The sequence below is a fragment of the Dendrobium catenatum genome, unplaced genomic scaffold (assembly GCF_001605985.2).
Source record: "Dendrobium catenatum unplaced genomic scaffold, ASM160598v2 fragScaff_scaffold_456, whole genome shotgun sequence".
NCBI lineage: Eukaryota > Viridiplantae > Streptophyta > Magnoliopsida > Asparagales > Orchidaceae > Dendrobium > Dendrobium catenatum.
The window spans coordinates 303,652-322,753 of record NW_021318918.1 but is presented as its reverse complement, the minus strand read 5'-3'; the positions used below and the strand labels follow the sequence as shown (position 1 = coordinate 322,753).

At 33.6% G+C, this 19,102-nt stretch overlaps 1 protein-coding gene across 1 annotated transcript; it reads left to right on the top strand.

Moving 5' to 3' along the window:
• The first annotated feature begins 1,625 nt into the window (after positions 1-1,625).
• On the top strand, positions 1,626-11,640 carry LOC110096117 (dnaJ protein ERDJ3A). Its single transcript, XM_020821889.2, has 7 exons — positions 1,626-1,811; positions 4,443-4,498; positions 4,595-4,668; positions 8,874-9,400; positions 9,488-9,826; positions 10,508-10,858; positions 11,309-11,640. The coding sequence occupies exons 1-7, from the start codon at positions 1,719-1,721 to the stop codon at positions 11,594-11,596; spliced, it is 1,728 nt and encodes a 575-aa protein (XP_020677548.1). The 5' UTR covers positions 1,626-1,718; the 3' UTR covers positions 11,597-11,640.
• The last annotated feature ends 7,462 nt before the right edge of the window (positions 11,641-19,102 follow it).

Genomic DNA, 19,102 nt, shown 5'->3' with positions numbered 1-19,102 from the left:
GCATCACCATACTTAGGTGGCAAGTTCAGTCCAATATAAACCATTGAATTTTATTAAATAAAAATAAAAATAAATCAAATAAAAATAAAAAATATTAGCTCTACTGACCCACTATAACCAAACTATGAAATTTTCAAAAATTAATTATTTATTAGGAGAAATTGTTGAATATATCATTCTTTTAATTGTTTATTTATATTATTATGTAAATAAATAAATATATTTATGTATAAAAATATAAAAAGAATTTTCAAGTTGACCATTTTCTTAATTTATTAGCATAAATAATGCTGAAATGATATATATTTAAAGAAAACTGACAGCATTATGTTTTTATTTTGTATTAATTATGTTTTGTAGATTTATTTATTTATTTATTTGAATAGAATATTATAGATATTTTTATAAAAAAAATATTAAATATATAAATAAAATATATGGAATTAGGTCAATTTGATAATGGTTAAAGACAACAGAGTGATAAAATGGTGATACATTTTAAGCCTTTATTATGTTAAATTATTTTGAGTATTTGTAAAATTATTCAATTTATTGTGTAAAAGCTTTTGACTAATAATCTTATATATGTGTATATTCAATAATTTATATGATATGAAGGATGATTTCTATTAGAAAAATTATTATTAAAAAAAATTTAGTATTCAATGAAACATTTGTGTGAGTATTTTAAGTTATTTGGTTTGCTATTTCTAAACTTTTGGCCTAGCAACATTCATCCTATGTGTCTAGTTCATGTATGCTTACAAGTCCCTTATATTAACCTAATAGTGAAGATGTCTTTAGTGAAATTATTCTGTGTGGTCATTGGACGCCGTCCATAGGCAAATCAAGGTACGTCACGTCATTTTTTAGTTGTGTACCGGGAGACATGACGCATCCTGATTCGCTTCGTACCATCCGACGACCGCACAAAATAATGAATATGTAGGCACCTAATTGTTTGAGGCCTTCACAAATTCTTATGAAATCTTATTTGGATCATTTGCGAGCACCTAAAAGGAAATATCTTCCTCTAACCAATAAAATACTCATAACACCTCTTTGAGTTTGTTTTGACAGCGTAAAAGGGCCGTTTTATAGCTCCAAAATAGTGCTCTCCTTCTAGTTTTCTAAACATTGTATATATATAGTCACTCTTAAAAGGAACTCAATATTCGTCCTAACAAAAAAAAATGGAAGCACGAATATTGATTAATGTTTAACACAAAACAAAAAATAATTTAATCTTCAAACTAAAATCTTAACTTTATATAACTCTAAAATCAAAATATATTACTTTAGTTTTACTTTATATTATTAAAATATTTTCCATCAAACTATCGCTTATTTGTTTTTGCTAGCCCATTTAATTTTTTGAAGGGAAGAATACAATTAAATGGGCTTATACATACTTTAAGCCCATTAGCATTTCTTCAACTAAATCAGTAACATGATAACATCATCATATTAGTTTTTTTTTTTTTTTTTTGGGAAAACTTACTAAATTCTCATTGGTCTACATTGCTGGAATTACATGGAGGCGCCACGTGTTCTTTTTCGCGAAGCATCTCAATATTTCCGAACGGTCCCCGGCGAGTCTCGATCCCTTAAATAGCTCTCCTTCCTTCGCGACGGAGATTTGGATTTTAGATCATTCTAATATTTGCGGCAGAAGAATTCGGAGAAACTGTGAGTACGATCTCAGGCGTCAATTGGCAATGATGATTCGCCCTGTTTTGTTGTTTGTTCTTCTTGCTCTACCGTTCTTCTTCTTCTTGTCTAGAGGAGCGAAAACCCTAGATCCCTACAAGGTACTGATTGTTTGGTCGTCTGTTTCCTACCTTGGTTTACGTTAAATGGTAATGCTTTCTGTTCTTGATGCTTGCGTGGGCTATGAACTGGTGTGGTATTGATGATTTTAGTGCTGAAAGTGGCAATTTTTGAACTCTGGAATTGGAGGGCTTTTTATTTTATTTTGGTTGTGTAGTGATAGACCAACATGTTTATTCTAGGTTTCATTGAGATGGAAGTGCTTTTTTTTTGTGTTTAAATTCGTACGATAGTTGAAGACCTGGTTGTTCATCTTTTTTTTAGCAATTCCTGAAATTAACTTTTAGCGGATAAGCCCTCCTTAGTCGGCGCTTTTTCTGTGAAGTTTGAAAAAAAAAAAGTTTTGCTTGTGCGGAGTGGAGCTAGAAGTGAGTTGTAAAACATATATCGTATTTTCATCTATTGCTTTTGATTTCTTTTTTACCCGAGGTCACTTTAAACAGATGTGGATATCTGCAGTGGTGTTTTGGGCCAGTTTCAGGATAACTTTATGATGGATGATGGCCTTTGGAACTTCGGATTACTTTTTTTTTTTTTCTTGGAAAGTCATTTGAAGTTTTGAAGTTATAATTGTCATGATGTGTTGCTAAATCTGTCTTTTTCATTCTAATGCATGGGGAAATTGATGTCGACATAATTCATACTGGTGAAATTAGATGGTGAAAATGTAGAAGTGTTGCATGAGTAGTATACTATAGAACATTAAAATTCAAAATTTAAAGATAAATTGTACAAATTTACAATAGCTTGTTTGTGATATTGGTTTTAGTGTTGGGAAATAAATAATTTGTTTTTCAGCAAATTCATGGTTGTAGAAGCAGATGTTTATGTGGGGTCAGGAACAACGAATCTCTTTATGATAAACAGATCCCTTTTGCAAGTTCGTTATTACGGGTAGTGGTGTTTTGGTCAAATTTAAGGATAATTGCATAATTGGTGATGCAAGCTTTTATATAAGGTTCATTCTCTTTGATAGTAATATGAAGTTTCGTACTTCTATCATGATGTGGTGCTAAATGTGTCTTTGTCATCCTCATGCATGGGGACATTGATAAGTTCATAGGTCTTACTGTAGGAATCAAGTGGTTAAAATGTAGACGTGTTATATGAATTGTGTGCAATAAAACAATACCCTGAAAATTTAAAGGTATATATTTTAAAACTACTATTAGATTGTTTCTACTGTTGGTTTTAGTGTTGGGCAATAAAGATTTGTTGTTTAGCTAGCTCAGGGTAGTATAACAAGATGTTTATGTATGTAGTGGTATTTTGGGCTAGTCTTGATATTATTTTTTAATTAATGATGGGAGCCTTTACATGGGTCACTTAGTCCATTCTCTTTAAAAATCATTTGAAGTTTTGAACTTGGTTCTGTCATCATGTGGTGCTAAGTCTGCCTTTGTCATTCTAATGCATGTGGACATTGATAAGTGCATAATTCATATGTTGAAAACTTGAAATTAGGTGGTTAAAATGTTGAAAATTCATATTAGTATGCAATAAATATGGTGGAAATTTGAATTTAAATCTGATAAAACTATGATTAGATTGTTTATGATAGTTGTTGTAGTGTTGGGAAATAATGAATTTGTCGTTTAGCAGATTCAGTATAGTAAAAATTACTGTGAAAATAGATGTGTGGTAAAACTAGAAAGGATAGAGCTAGAAAGAGTTTTACTGGAGAGCCAATCAAGTGTTTGACCAATTGTTGATTATTTTGTAGATGGAACAATAAAGGTGTTTTAGGCATGCATAATGGTGATTAGGAAGATGTACTAATAAAATAGGTTGATAGAGTTTCTCCAAGGAGAAAAATGGTTGACCTAAGTAAAATGATTACAAGCTCTGTAAAAGTACTTATTTATAGATTTATCATCTATTGTAGAACTCAAACAAGAATGAATGGAACATGAAAATTCATAAAGCTAGACCCAAATACTTGGGATGAGGCCGGTGATGATGATGATGAATATTCGACATGCATTGATACATTTGGGAATCCATTCCTCTCTTAAAAGGATTTGATTGAGGAAATTTTATGCATGAATGCATAATTGATTTTTGAAATGTTGAAAGATGTGGATATCCACACCAAAAACTTGAAAAAATTTTTGAATGTGTTAATGAATTTGAAAGAAACACCAGACGAATCCATTTTATGTGTAATTTGATTGCATGCTATCCTACTATGAAGAAGGGGTGATTTTCTGATTCGTTACATATGTTTTCTTGAATGATCATGTTTCTTATTCGTTACATACATATGTTTACTTGAATGAGCATGTTTCTAACATTGAAGTTGTATTATGAGTTCCACTCGAACTTGTAAAGGTAATGCACTTCCTTCTCCCTTATGAATCCATACTTACAATTTAAAATTTGAAAATTTTATGTATGTGTAAACTTAAGAAGAGGCGACTATTTGGTCAATAAAAATTTGGAAATTCTCGTTTCTACTTGAGATTTTTTTCCTTTTCATGCCTACTTTCATGATGGTTTATTATTTCTTATGTGTATTCCTAAACCGTCATTCTGAAAAATTTTCACTCCTTTTGCCCAGACTCTTGGTTATTACTCTTTGACACTTATTAGGGTTCTTTTTTTTTTTGCAGGTTCTTGGGGTTGAGAAGAGTGCTACTCAACGTGACATTCAGAAAGCTTTTCACAAGTATGAAATAACTATATAAGCAAGCATGATCTATTATACTTAGTAGAATTGAGCAGTGCAAACAACTCAACCCTCCCCTTTTTATGTTTGTTGTAGGCTTTCTCTAAAATATCATCCTGACAAAAACAAGAACAAAGGTGCACAGGAGAAGTTTGCTGAGATAAACAATGGTAATTTACTTATATGTTCTTTGTAGAGTACTATAAATATTTTTTATAGGTAAACTGTTACTTGTATGATGTGACATTGGTGAATCTTTTTGGCTGTTGCCCCCTCGGAATATCCTGTACTTTCTTAAATCACATATATCACTGCACAGTAGAAGCCAAGCTAAAACAGAAGTTGCCATGAAACTTGCTTTTTCGGATCATTTCTTCTATGCTTGAAACCATTTTTAAAAGGTAATGGAGAATAGCAAGTTTCTGAAGGGTTGATTATTTAATAAACTCCATTATATTTTTGTGAGTTAAAATAACAATTTATTCCCTGATTCTTTTCTGAAAAAAGTTTGATTTTGTTGTCTAAGCTGATAAACAGACTGTTCAATTTAGAATTTCGGTCTTCCTAGGAGTGAAATATTTCTGATGATTCCTTCTGCTGATTCCTAGGATTGAAATATTTCTTAATGAGATTTGTATATTAAAAAAAAATAGAAAAAAAGAAAAGTCTATCAAACTCTTTGGACCATAGGTTTTAGTTCCTTGTGATGGTATGGTCCACCTTAAGGTGGGCTATACTCTTCACTTTTGGATTCTTATAAAACTTTTGTGATACAATGTGTTAACAATTAGTTCAAGTCATTAATGTTGAATCATAGTTGAAGAGAGATGGTAGGGGATTTATTCTTTATACTAATAATGTTTTCATAGTGGACCCATTTTACCCATTACAATGATTAAGTGCCACATTCTCTGTTATAAAGAACACCATTTTTTTCATCAATCTACCAGATGCCATGCATTTGTTTGGCAGTTCAGATGTTTTAAAACCCTCATCCTTTGTCATGTGGCTTTATTCATATACTTTTTGTGGATATTTTGTTGATATAGACTACTTGTAAAATTACCAAAGTGAACTCTCTTGCATACATCTTGCTCAATGAACGATGAAAATATTTCTTTGGTCATTTTGGTGGAGTCAGTTAACATTCTTATTTATTGGGCACACCAAATAACATTTGTGTCAGTTTTACACAATTATTTGCTTCAACCTTTAGGCTTTTAAGAAATATGTTTTTTGTTAGTGAAAAAAGATTTAAAATAGCTCTCCGACTATTAATAAGTGGTTAATTTAGCTCTAGAGGCGTCTAGAGATTTGGGAGAGATAGATCCTCCTCTTGAATAGAGGATCAATTGTATCTTGCTTTCCTTGTTCCTTTAGCTCTTCCCTTGCAATAAAACTACTGTTTTTGTTGTGTTTTCCATCAGTTTTTGTGAAGTTTCTCGTTGTTTTGTCTCTATTGTCAGGATTTTTTTGAGATCTTCAAGTATTTCCTAACATATTACCAATGAATTACTAGAAGCTTTCGTTTGTTTGTTTGTTTTTTTTTTTTTTTTACTAAATCGTCATTAAGACTTGATATACTCTTGGTGAAATCTCTTTTCCTTTGTAAAGGATGCATGTTCTCTGCATAGTATCATCATTGTCATTAGCCATATCATAAATATTTGGGTCTACTTTATGAATTATCCTACGTTCATTCTAGTTGAGGAAAGGCCTTGAAAAAATGTGGTTGATTTTAAGGATCCTCCTCATTTTTTATGTGTTTTGTCAAACTGTAACATGACACAGTCTCAAAGTAAACTTCAATTGCTCTTGGTGAATGAATACGTAGGTGGGATGGTAGGTCAGTTCCCTAGATTGTTTTTGGAGGGCCATTGGATGTGCAAAGAAGGATATCTCAGAAGTTGCAATATTCATATCTTCAGGGTTTAATGTAGTATGCCTTCTTGCTGTTGAGAGAATGTGATTTGCTTAGCCGATGGTTCAATGCATTAATATGAAGTAGATGATGAGGACATCAGAGCATGAATCAAAGGTGTGGTCGTCGATCTACGGCCACGATCGCGTCGATGACTTTTTAGTTATTTCATGTATTTGTTTTATTTTGTTATATATCTTTTATTGTTATGTTGTAATTGTTTTTTCGTCTTTACCCCTTACTTAAAGGGAGGTCGTATGTAAGCCCTAAAGGCATTGTTGTCTTTTTATTTTCTTGAGTCCTTGTACTTGACTATTTATAGCCCTATGTTCTCTTTGAAAAGTAATGAATGATTATCATGAAATTTTTCTACACTTGTGTTTGAGAGCGTTTGCGAGTTCTTGGAGAGAACTTTGGAGAGATCCCTAGGAGAGGGAGATTGGCGCATCACCCACCAACCTTGGAGAAGGCCGGGTTCGTGGTTTCTATCTTTAATTTTTTCTAACTCCATTCCCTACTTCCCCTTCAAGATTATATTTCTTCCTCGTTGTTTTCTTCAACCCACCGAGACACCACCAACACCCATTGCCTTGCCGTCGACCTCTCACCCACCCCATTCAACCCGCCGGCTTAATCCTCTCCCATCCCCATTGCCTACTTTGGATACTTCCTAATTTTGGATTGTCATAATTTAGTTGGTCTTTGAATTCAAAATTTGGGAAATTTTGAAATTCAAATTCTTTCTTAAATTATAAAATCTATTTCAGGAAAGTTTTCAAGTTTTCCCTCCCTTTTGGGTATTTCCCTCCATCACCAACTCGCCATTAAACCTTTCCTAAAATAGTCTTTTATATTTTAGGTAAATCTATTCATGAGTAAATTCAAATCTATTTGAATTTAAAATAGTTACCTAAATTAGAATCCTATTTTTGGTAACTTCCTAATTCGTAGCCTATTTAAATTATAAATTAAATTGGATGAAATCTTTCCTTCCAAATTTAATTTCTTAATTTAAGTAAGCATTGAATGTCTCCCCAATCTCCTCCCTCATCTTTAAACCGCCGGACCCTCCCCTTTAATAAATCCTCATGATTTATTTCCTAATCCTCTACTCTCACTTGGAAAGAATTTAAAACCCATCCCTTAACCTGGCTGAAATTCCTACATATGCAATCACCTCTTAATTCTTACCAAAATTCAGCCTTTAATTTTGAAAAGCAAAATTCTTTCCCATATTCCCCTACTGGCCGAATTTTCCCAACACCTTTACATTGGTTTTCCTACACTAAACCCTTCCCAAACTCCTCCCACATGGAGTCTGCTATTTTCTAAGACTGCCGTCAAGGAATTCCAACCCTTGCTCTCACGTCTCCAGTAATCGTAAGCCTAATAACTGCTGTTTGGAAAGATCAAACTGCTGCCCAGCAGTTTCCGCTGGACTATTTCCACTATAGCACCATTGGAGAATATCTCCTTGTCATACAACCCTTCTTGAAGTCAAAATCGCGACTTTTCGCATGGATGGTTGACCCGGACACAGAATACGACCTCTCCTACGACAAACTTCTTCAACATATCGACTACTTGTTTCCGGACTTTGACTAAGGTGAACTTTTCCCCCTTTTCAATTACCTTTCTAATCCCCTAATCTTGTAGGTGATGACGAATCCCAAGGAGTCGAGTTTCGCCATTGCCAAAGCCTAGTAAACGTAGGATTTTATTTCGCCGTTGCCAAAGCTTAGTAAAAGTAGGATTGAGTATACTTTCTATGTTTCTAATCTGATTGTTAGATTAGGGATTTTGTTGAACGCTATTTACTTTGCATGTTCTTGAATTTCTAAATTGTTTTGATTCTCCAAATGCTTGGCATGTAATTTAGCCTAAACGGAAGTGACCGCTCTTATGTTTTATTTGATCGTTTTAATTTGCTAATATTTATTATCTTACTTGCTCTTATCAAAGAATATTGCAAACTCTTTTACATTTATTTTAAGCATTTAATCCTACATCAGTAGAGCATCAACAATTTGGGTCATGTGATTGAATCAAAGTAAGTCCTTTTTGATGAACCAAAATAAGATTTATAGCAATACCTACCCAGACTTTATAATATTAGGAGCCTTGTGAAATTGCTAAGTCCCTTTAGTACAACCCTACCCAGACCCAATAATAGTGTCAGGAGTCTTGTGAAATTGCTATTCTTTAGTAAAAGCTTGAACGCTCTTTAGCACAAACAAGGACACTCTTTCCCTTGCACATTACATTCTTGCCCTTCATGTCTAAAGGTCGGATTGTTATTGTATGAATGGATATTGTTGTTAATTTACTTATTTAAGATATTAAATAAATTTGGTTGAAATATTATCTTATTGTGCAATGGATGCCTAGTGATATCAATGAATGATCATTGTTAAAAGTTAGTATTACTTAATTTGGTTTTCTTCATTGTTCCAGCATATGAAATTCTCTCAGATGAGGATAAGAGGAAGAACTATGATCTGTATGGCGATGCACAAGGTAATACAGGATTTAATGAGGGAAATTTTGGAAATCGTGAAGGATACACGTACTTCTCTAGTGGTGGTCCTGGTGGTGAGCACTTCACCTCCGGACCTGGTGGATGGCAAACAACGAGTGGCCAGGGTAATACAAGATCATTCTCCTTCTCTTTCGGCGGTGATTCCAGCACTAGTGGCAGTCCGTTCGGCTTTGACATGGGCGACATTTTTTCTAACTTTTTTCGATCGAGTGGAAAGTATAACGGGAATCATCAAGGTGGTTTTAGTAGCTCAGGTACCGGGCCAAACTCTGAATTTCCTCCTGTAAACATAGAAGACATCGATTTGCCGTCCTTCAATAAGAAAATTAGAGATCAAGGCATGACTTGGCTATTACTATTCTACTCCTCTTCCTCAAAGGGACATAATGCCATTGAATCAGTAATTTCCGAAGTTGCTAATTCTTTACATGGAGCAGTAAAGGTATTTTGAAGATATGCATATTAGCATTTATGAACATTTTTATCATGCCTGACTTCATGAGAAGAAAACTAATCCTCTCTTTCGCAGGCTGGTAAGATAAACTGCCAAACTGAGCAGGCTCTTTGTAGGGATCTTGGCGTTCCATCTTCCAAATTGGATCGGCTTTTCATTTATAGAGATGGAAGCAACGGCAGGGATTCATTGTTAGAGTATAATGGAGAGTTTGATCCCAGAAGTTTGAAAAGTTTCTGCCAGGATCACCTGCCAAGAATTTCAGAAAGGGTAGATCTTAGCCGTTTTGAGTTTCCAAGTATCAATGAGAACCTTCCACAGGTGCTACTGCTGTCTACGAAGAAAGATACGCCTATCATGTGGCGTGTTATTAGTGGGTTGTATCGTAAGCGTTTTGCCTTCTATGATGCTGAGGTAAGACTTTACACCATTATTTTCACATGTTGCAACTTAGGCTTCGTTTGGGACGACTTTTTTGTTGCTTCTTAAAACAATTTTTTTAGTATAAAAATTAAAATTTTTGTACTATAAAGTTGCTTTAAGAAGCAACAAAAAAGCCGTCCCAAACAAAGCCTTAGGGTGTGATTGTGGCAGCTCTTTTAGAGTTTATTTTTTAGAAAGTTGATATAATTTTGTTTGACTATAGCTCTTTTACTACTAAAAGAAAATTATGGTGAGAAGCAGCGTTTTAACTAAGAAGATTCACATTTTAAAAGAAAAAAAAATTCTCTAGAACACGAGAGATTATTCTGTGTGGATGTCGAACGCAGCTCTATATTTGGATACCAACCAAAATGAGCCATGTCAGCGATACTGAGCCGTGGGCTTAGATATCCGGATGGGGTTCGGCTTCCGCACAGAATAATTTCTCCTAAAACACCCTAGCACAGCACATTTCAAATTTTATATTTTTTCACAAGTTAGTTCTACAACTATTTTTTTATAGATCTGCAAGGCTGCGACTGCCCCAAATTGATTCTTAATGATGATTGTAAACTCTTTTAAAAATTTTCAACTTCAAATTCTTGCCGTTGCCCTCTGAAGAGTGCTAGCCACTTCATTCATTTTACAACTTTTATTTAATTGTCATTGTAGGTTCATGATGTCTCGCACCCTTTTTTGAAGAAGTATGAGGTTAAAGAACTTCCAGCCTTGGTCGGAAGGCTGAGCAATGGTGATACCTATGTTTTGAAAGCTGGGCCTGGGATTGCCGTAAAAGATTTGCAGTCTGGCATCAATGAGCTAAAATCTCTACTGGAAAGTTTTGAAAGGAAAAATAAGGCAGCTTCAAGCCATTCCAAGAAAACTGAATCTCAAGAGAAGAGCATTCCTCTTCTCACACCTTCAAACATGAACACTTTATGTGGGGATGCTACCCCTGTTTGTTTTATTGGCGTCTTCCGGTCACAAAAAGCAAGGGAGAAGCTGGATAATATTCTGTCAGCTGTGAGTATCAAACTTAGACTTTGTTTGGGATGGCTTTCTTACTGCTTCTTAAAACAATTTTTTAGTACAAAAAAAAAAAAAAATTGTACTAAAAAGCTGCTTTAAGAACCAGTAAAAAAGCCGCCCAAACAAACCTTAGGTTTCGTTTGGGATAGCTTTCTGCTTTTTAAAACAGCTTTCTAGTACAAACATTTTAATTTTTATATTAAAAAGCTGCTTTAAGAAGCAGTAAGAAAGCCGCCCCAAATGAAGCCTTAACAAATTTCTCAATTGTAATTTTTAAAGGGAGATTTACATACATATCATTATCATTCTTATCTTATTTATCTATACATATTCATGTTAGATGTATAAATACAAAATACTTGAGAATTTTGTTGTAAGTCACTTCCTGTAAAACCAGGCATATACTTTTGAGAGTTTTTAACTTGTTTCTTTTACTTGATTCAGTTGTCTCGGAAGACACTAGTGAGGAAACAGAGCCAAGGCTTGGGTCATGGTGATTCAATTTCTTATTCGCTTCTGGATGCCAAGAAGCAAGCACAAATATTGAGTTCTTTTGATCGATCTGGATTCAAGTCCTTTGATACGTTTATCCTCTCTTATAAGCCTAGGAAAGGAAAATTTGCAGCTTATACTGGCGAGCTGACTATGGAGGAAGTTGAGAAATTTGTAGGTTCAGTTCTGAATGGGGATGTTATCTTTACTAAGATTCGTCAAAACCCAACATTTAAATGAGTAAATATATGTGGTAGCTTTGGATGGAGAAATTATTCTGTGTGAACACCGAACGGTTTGGAGGTGAATTAGAATGCGTCCAGTCATCCGGTACACAGCGGTATCCTGTACTGGTACCGAGCAAAAAAGTGATACAGAATATTTTAGTTGGCCTTCGAACAACGCACAGAATAATTTATCCTTTGGATGATCTCAAATGTATAAATGATATTTATTTACTTAGTCTATCCTCACCATCCAAATATTTTTGGATCTTTGGAGTAGAAAGAAGTTGAGGTTGAGGTTGATGTAGAGTGGTAAATATTTTTTTTGTTAATAAAAAAAATGGATGTTTCATATTTGATGTGGATAATGTTAATATGCGGCTTTGTTTTTTTCAATCAAATTTTTTTGAGGTTGATGGAGAGTGGTATATGTTTATTAGATGCTAATAGATGGAGGTTGATGCTGTATGTCATATATTTGGAGGAAATATGAGTGTAAATAAGTTAAATATCTGTTTAATCAAAGTAAGCTCATTAATTTTCTTTTAAATTAGTGTTTAATTTTGTATAAATATATTAAATATAAATAACTCTATCTTATAATTAAATTCTATTCTTACAACATTCTATTAATTTTTTTTTTAAATATCAGATATTTTAATAAAAAAATCCTTTTTATATTGGTATGATGTGATTTATTTCATTACAAGAGTCCCTTGTTGGTATTGAGTGATGTGATGTGGAGGAAAATGTAGGAGGCGAAGTTAATTAATTGATGGCTAATCTAAGTAACATGGGTATATTTTTTTATTGTAAAGTGTGTTTCAAGTCTTGAACACACAACTCTAGCCCACGCGATTATTGGCATGCATGTTTTTTAGTGACTTCTAAGTGTTGGTGGATTGAGTGATGTATTATTATTTGAAGTTAGAAAAGTATATATATGTATGAAGATACAACATTCACGGTGGATTTTAAAAGAATGCAAGAATTATAAGAGACATCAGAATTTTTACGAGAAAAATTTTAAAAAACGGAAGAATCATAGTGTTCAGCATAGTAAAAATGACTCAACTAGTATTTATCATCAGTGACAAATGATACCATTCTATTGGGGAAAGCATTGATTCAATATAATATATAACATGTTATCTTGTTGAGTTGGAAGTGCTTATGTCATGAGAGTTTTTTTTTAAGAGATCATTTGCTTGTTTGTTTAATTATACCTTTTTGAGGAGAGGAGAGCTGAGACCAAGAAGACCTAAATCCCCATGTTGGCATTGGAAGTTAGAGTTGGAGTTGATGGCCTACATGAATCTTATAAAAAAAATTGTGTGTGTTGGCATCATTAGCAATGGTATGTGCTAAAGTCAACAGGTGTTAGTGTAGCCAAATAATAGTAGTCAAAAGATTGTATGACATAGGGTTGTAGTTGAACGATGATGGTTTGAGGAGCGTAGAAAGGTGATGCTGGTCGAGATAATATCTTTGGGTGATGTAGGTCAAAGGATCATAGTTGGTCGATGTAAGGGAATCAAAGTCTAGTGACTCTAGTTGGGGGATTGCAATCAGGTTACTGATGTTAGAGGACTAAAATCAGATGATGAAGGTAGGAGGAGAGTAATTGGCCGGTGGTAGTTGGAGAGACATAGTCGAACAATAATGGACAAAAATTGGAAATCCTTGATCAGGCAATGGATGACATAGAACTGTAATTGGGAGAGGGTGTACCAAGTTGAGTGAAGGTAATCGTAGGATCATAATCGGGCGTTGGTGGTAAGGGTATCATAATATGATAATAGTGTTTGGTGTAGTGTAATCAGTTAATGGTGGTTGGTGGATCGTGTCAAGCGATGGAGGTTGAAGGATTGAGGTTTAGTAATAAAGATTAAAGGATTATAGTATCATGATGGAAGTCATAGACCGTATTCAAGCATCTGTGTTTGAAGGATTGCAGTCAAATGACTGAGATTAGAGGATCGTAGCTAGGGAACAAAGGTCGAAGGATTGTAGTTGGGCAATGGTGGTCGGAGGATCATAGTTTGTCGAAGATAGTTGGAGGATCGTAGTCAGGAAAGAGTGGTCAGAGGAACTAGCCATGCAATAAGAAATGGCAGCCATTAGTTAGGTAAGGGTGGTGATGGCTTGATAATGATAGTGAGACGATAGTCTGACAAAAGAGGTTGAAGGGCATTTAGATAGTGGTGGTTAGATGGTGGTCCAATGGCTACAGTCATGTGGTGGTCCAACGATATTGATTTGTTGGTGCTCTAATGGTGATTGTTTGAAGATGATTGAATAGCGTTCCGATGGTGGAGTTTCAAGATTATTAGAGCCTCTAAGTTCTATTGAATTTCTTGCCCAAATCTAAGCTCTAGCCCTAAGTCCTCCTTCATGTAGAGAATGGAGGCCTATTTACATATTTATTAATGTGGCATGCCTTGTAAAAATGAAGAAAATCTAGAACACCCCATTTGATGACCTGTATTGATTCCCTTAATTGTAGAGCAGTCATTCAAAATTTAAGTGCTCTTAAGTTATTATAATTAAGCGGTCTTAGGCTCGTTGTATTTGTCTCATTGAGATGCTTGATTCGATTATAAGTAATCAATATTTGGAGATTGCTCGGTCATCCAATTAGTGCCCTAAAGTTTTTAATTATATTTTAAGTTTTCAATTTAGGTTCATTATTCAGACTCAAATTTAACCACTTTTACTATCTTTGCATTCATCTTTGACTAAAAGCTTGCTAAAATTAAAGTTTGTATGTTAATGGATTTAACTCTCAAAGTTTAATATATATCAAGATTAATGCCCAATATAAATGATTTATGATGATGTAGTTTGCCCCTATTTCCAAACTTCGAAACTCATATTGTTCGAAATATATATTAAAGTCTCATAATTTCTTTAAGGCACAAAATAATAATTTTGGATGCAACCTCTCTATGGATGTCAACAATGACCTTCCATTGGGGTCATGAACCAAGTAAATCTCGTTAATTATAATTTTAATATTTTTTTTGAAGTTGGCATGCTGATTTAAATGAAATTATTAAAAAATTTTGCACTGAACTTTATAAAATTTCTCAAAATTACTATTAAAGGCTTTTCAGAGCTTGGAAGTGCCAAAGTTAAGTCAACACTATCAAAAAATGGAGAAAATACCATAAAACATATGATATAGACTATTTAGGCTGAAAAATTGGGTATGGACTCGTGCAAGAGGTGGCTGATAGCTGTCGGGCATCACACGCTCATTATGATTGCATCATCCCATAAAAAAACCCAATTTTTTTAACATAATACACAGGGAAGCTATTAGGGGTCCCACTATAGGTGTCATGGCCCACATAAGTACAACTAGTCTTTTAACTCATGTGTCATTATAATATTGTAAATCCACACCGAATATCAAACTTCTTTGATGAATTCAACCTTAAGGAGTTTTTGAACTTCATTACAAATTGACTAAGCTAACATTGTCACGATTGGTTGAATCATTTGCTTAATCAATTTTACCTTCTTATTAATGTTAAGCCGGTGGCATAGGACATTTATGTTAACACCCAATAGCTGACCAGACGAATAAATCTACATTTTCTTTCATAGTTACATTCAACTGAGCCCTTTTTTTTTTTTCTTTTTTCAGTTTAGTTCTTATTTAAAATCTACAAGTTTGATTCCCTTCTTAGATTGACATTTCCTCAATGAATCCAATATTCTTCAAACCAAATCCCTTTTGGACATCTAGTTGGATTATTTCTTCTTGTGCATTTCTCACTGCTTTTAAATATCACACTCTTGACTACAACAAGTCAACTCTCACTATCACCACATGATCTCCAATCATAAACTTTATGGTGATATGATATGTTGAGATGATTGCTTGAAATATGTTAAGCAGTGGTTAGCCAACGATGACATTAAAAGTAGTTAGCATGTCGACTTTGATAAAGTCAACTATTAAAGTGAATTGTATTTCACCTTTCACCTCAAGCAATTGACAACACATTCACTCCCTTCTCTTTGAACTCCCCAAAAAATTTAAAGAGAGGCTCAAAAGTTAGCGCTAAGTAAGAAGCATCCAAGTTCATCATCTTATAATCTCTTTTGAATATGATGTCACCATGCTTCCTATATCCATTAAAATATGGTTGATTTATAGTTCATGGTGAGTGCATAAAGGTTACATCATCATTGTATGATTTTTCATTCATTGCTCAATTAGCTTTATTAAAAATGATGGGTGACACTTAAGTGATAGGTGATTTCAATGTATCGGCCAAATTCATCTCTCTTGAATGAAATCATTTGAGGTTAGCTTGGAGAGATGCCTCGTCTCCTACTCCAATATAAATTGCTAAAACAAAACAATATGAATTTCCTATGCCAAAATTGGTTCATTGCAAGCTTCCTCCATTGGTGCCTTCTATATCCTTCTTGTATTTGCAAGATTAAACTCTTTTAATTTACCAAATTTTATCAAGCTTTCCACCTAGATCTTGATGTGTCAATACTCCTCAGCATGATGGTGTGATTGTAGTGACACACATAACACTTTGACTGATCATGGAGGTGTCCTCCAACTCTTATAAGGGTATGTCTCTTGATGAGTTTTTTATTTTAAATTTCCTAAATGAGCTCACCCATAAAGGATCTTAGTGAAGTCATGGTTAGCATTTGGTGAATTAGATGTGGTAACATCCTCTCACCTCAACAATCATTTCCTCACTCCTCATTTTGTAATCTCCCTTAAATGGATGAGTTCATTGATTGTGCGTAGTTCTTCCCTAATCATTGTAGAATCTCATTTCAACCCTTATATCTTGGGGTGATTTTTTTGGTATAAAATTACTAGAATTTATGTAATATATACCTCTTCTCCTTCCTCCATGATATTAAATCAGCACTTGCCTCAGTGTTATACTTCTCTATATTGACATGACTATTGATGAGTTCCAATAATTGGGCTAAAGTCTCTAACTGTTGTAAGCTGAGTACATCTCTAAGCATAAACCTTGAATTAAAGCAGCTCAGATCTCAGTTAGATCTAAGTCCTTCACATCCAACATTTCTTTCTATAGTTAAACTATAGAACTCCTCAATAACTCACCTGGTTCATGCCTTATTCATAGTAAGTCCTACAAATTATTCAACGACATCCTCTTAAACTTGTTGAATTAAACAATCACACAAAGTGGAAGATGCGAGAACCAATTCAAAGGTGATTCATTGAAAGTAGTGAAGAATGATCCACACTTCATTGCAACATTGATGTCGAGTGAGGAGACAAGCAACTCAAAAAGACGAAGTGGTAGGTTGGATCCTTTTTTCCCCTTTACAAATCTATACTAAGAATCTTGAACTTTCCTAGGGGGTTATCCTCAATAATTTTCCTAGAGTAATCATTTTAATGACATCCACTTTTTAGTCTGCTTTTTTTCTTGACAAAGAGTTGCGGCTTTTTATAGTTGGGTTAGAGTATATGTTAATGCTCTAGCTCTAGAAAGTCCTATTCTCCTTATAATATAACAAGAAGATTTTTCTTGCAACTCTACCCTATGAGTGTTCTTGGGATTTATTTTAGTGTTTCCTTGGTCATTCTCATCATCTTCTCTTCAAATTCAGCAAACTGCCTAATAGTGATGAATTCTTGATTTTTCAAAATATTCATACATTCTTCTGCATAGCTACTATGCTTTATGAAATACTACTCTTCTAGTATGTAGCATGCTCCATGCTTTTCACATCATTGAAGATGAGTTCAAAATTGTATATGAATCACATCAAATTATACTATAACTATTGATTAAAAAATAGAGAAATATATAGAGAATATATTCTAGAGTGAGAAGTTCTATGATTTCTATAAAATTAGATTGAGTACAAGAAATTATGTAAGTTGATCTCTCCTCTTGACCATCTATTTAAAAATTTGGTATGAGAATTGAGCATTACATAATTGCCTACATATATAACTATATAGAAAATAAGAGAAACATATAATATCGTGTAGCCCAATTTGAATCTCTTGAATGTGGAAGTCATCGTTAATCTAATAAGAAGTCAATGGCTTGGTGTTTATAGGTGAATGAATAGTTGAACAACTGATGAATAGTTTCTAATATGAAAGAAGTGGACCACTTTACAAGTCATTGGGGCTTTCTTCATTTGTTGCATTCACTATGATCAACTTGTTAATTCATACTCATCTAATTCGGTTCAGTTTATATATTGTAATCACATGCTCAAGATAAATTCATTTATAGGCTGGTTCTTCCTTTAAACTGAGGTCAACTTAAGGGTGTGAGTCGAGCCAAGCTTATCAGTCGAGCTCATCGAGCCACGAGTCGAGCCAATACGTTTTTATATACTGTAATCACTTGTTTATAGGTTCGCTAGCTGAGCTTATCGAGCTCATGAGTCGAGCTTTAGTTCTAACTCGAGCCTGTTTAGTAAACGAGCTTGATAAGGCTCGGCTCGTCAGCTGATTTGAATTATTGTTTGAATTTTATTTATTTATTAATATTTTTTTTAACATTTAAAAGTTTTAAAAAAATTAAGTTCAAGTCTTCTATAGGCACATACTTAATAATTTTTTTTCAAATATCAATGCTAATAAATGATGTAGCTTTAATTATTACTAAAAGTGAAACTTTCAAAAACAATTATATAAAATTTAAAAGATGTATCACAAAAGATGCAACATTAGTTATATTAGAGGAGGAAAAACAAAAAACCGGGTGGCTCTTTCCCAAAGAGTTAATCTTTAAAACTAGGTGGAAAAAACAAAAACAATTTATAGAATAAAAAACATGTGGGAAGCCAAAAACTGGGTGGGAAAACAAAAACTAAGTGCCAAATTAAGCGGCTTGACAAGCGGCTCAATGAGCTCATTACACTGTTGCGAGTTGAGCTCGAGCTCGAGTTGAGCCCCTAACTCGAGCTCGACTCGACTCCTTTACACCCCTAGGTCAACTAGACCAAACTTTATTAACTTGAACCATACCTACGTGGCCTGAAGCAACGCAACTTGGCTTAAACTCATTTTTTTGGATATTCAATTGTACATTATATATCATTAAAATGCGACATCAATTCAATGTTTTCTTATATCTTAAACCTTTATTATAAACATTATATTATATAAATCATGTGTTAAAAATGATTGATTTTGTGGGTATTAAAAAATATTGCTTGCCAATAAAATTCAAAGACTAATATGGTTGAGGTCATGCAAGTGAAAAACAAGTGCAAGTACTTGCATATGTGCTAAAATTTTTTCTTTTTGAATAAAATATTCAAATTTTTATTAAAATATACAAGATGATGAAATATGCATAAAATATTGAATATGAAAATTCTTTTGAAAATATAAACTATATGAATAAGACATAATCACAAGATGTATTAGTCTGCAACATTAAATTGGACTACATAATTTATGATTATATGTTTTTTAATGAAAATATTTAATAAACTTAATAAAAAGCTTTAATTTAACCCCAACCCAACAACT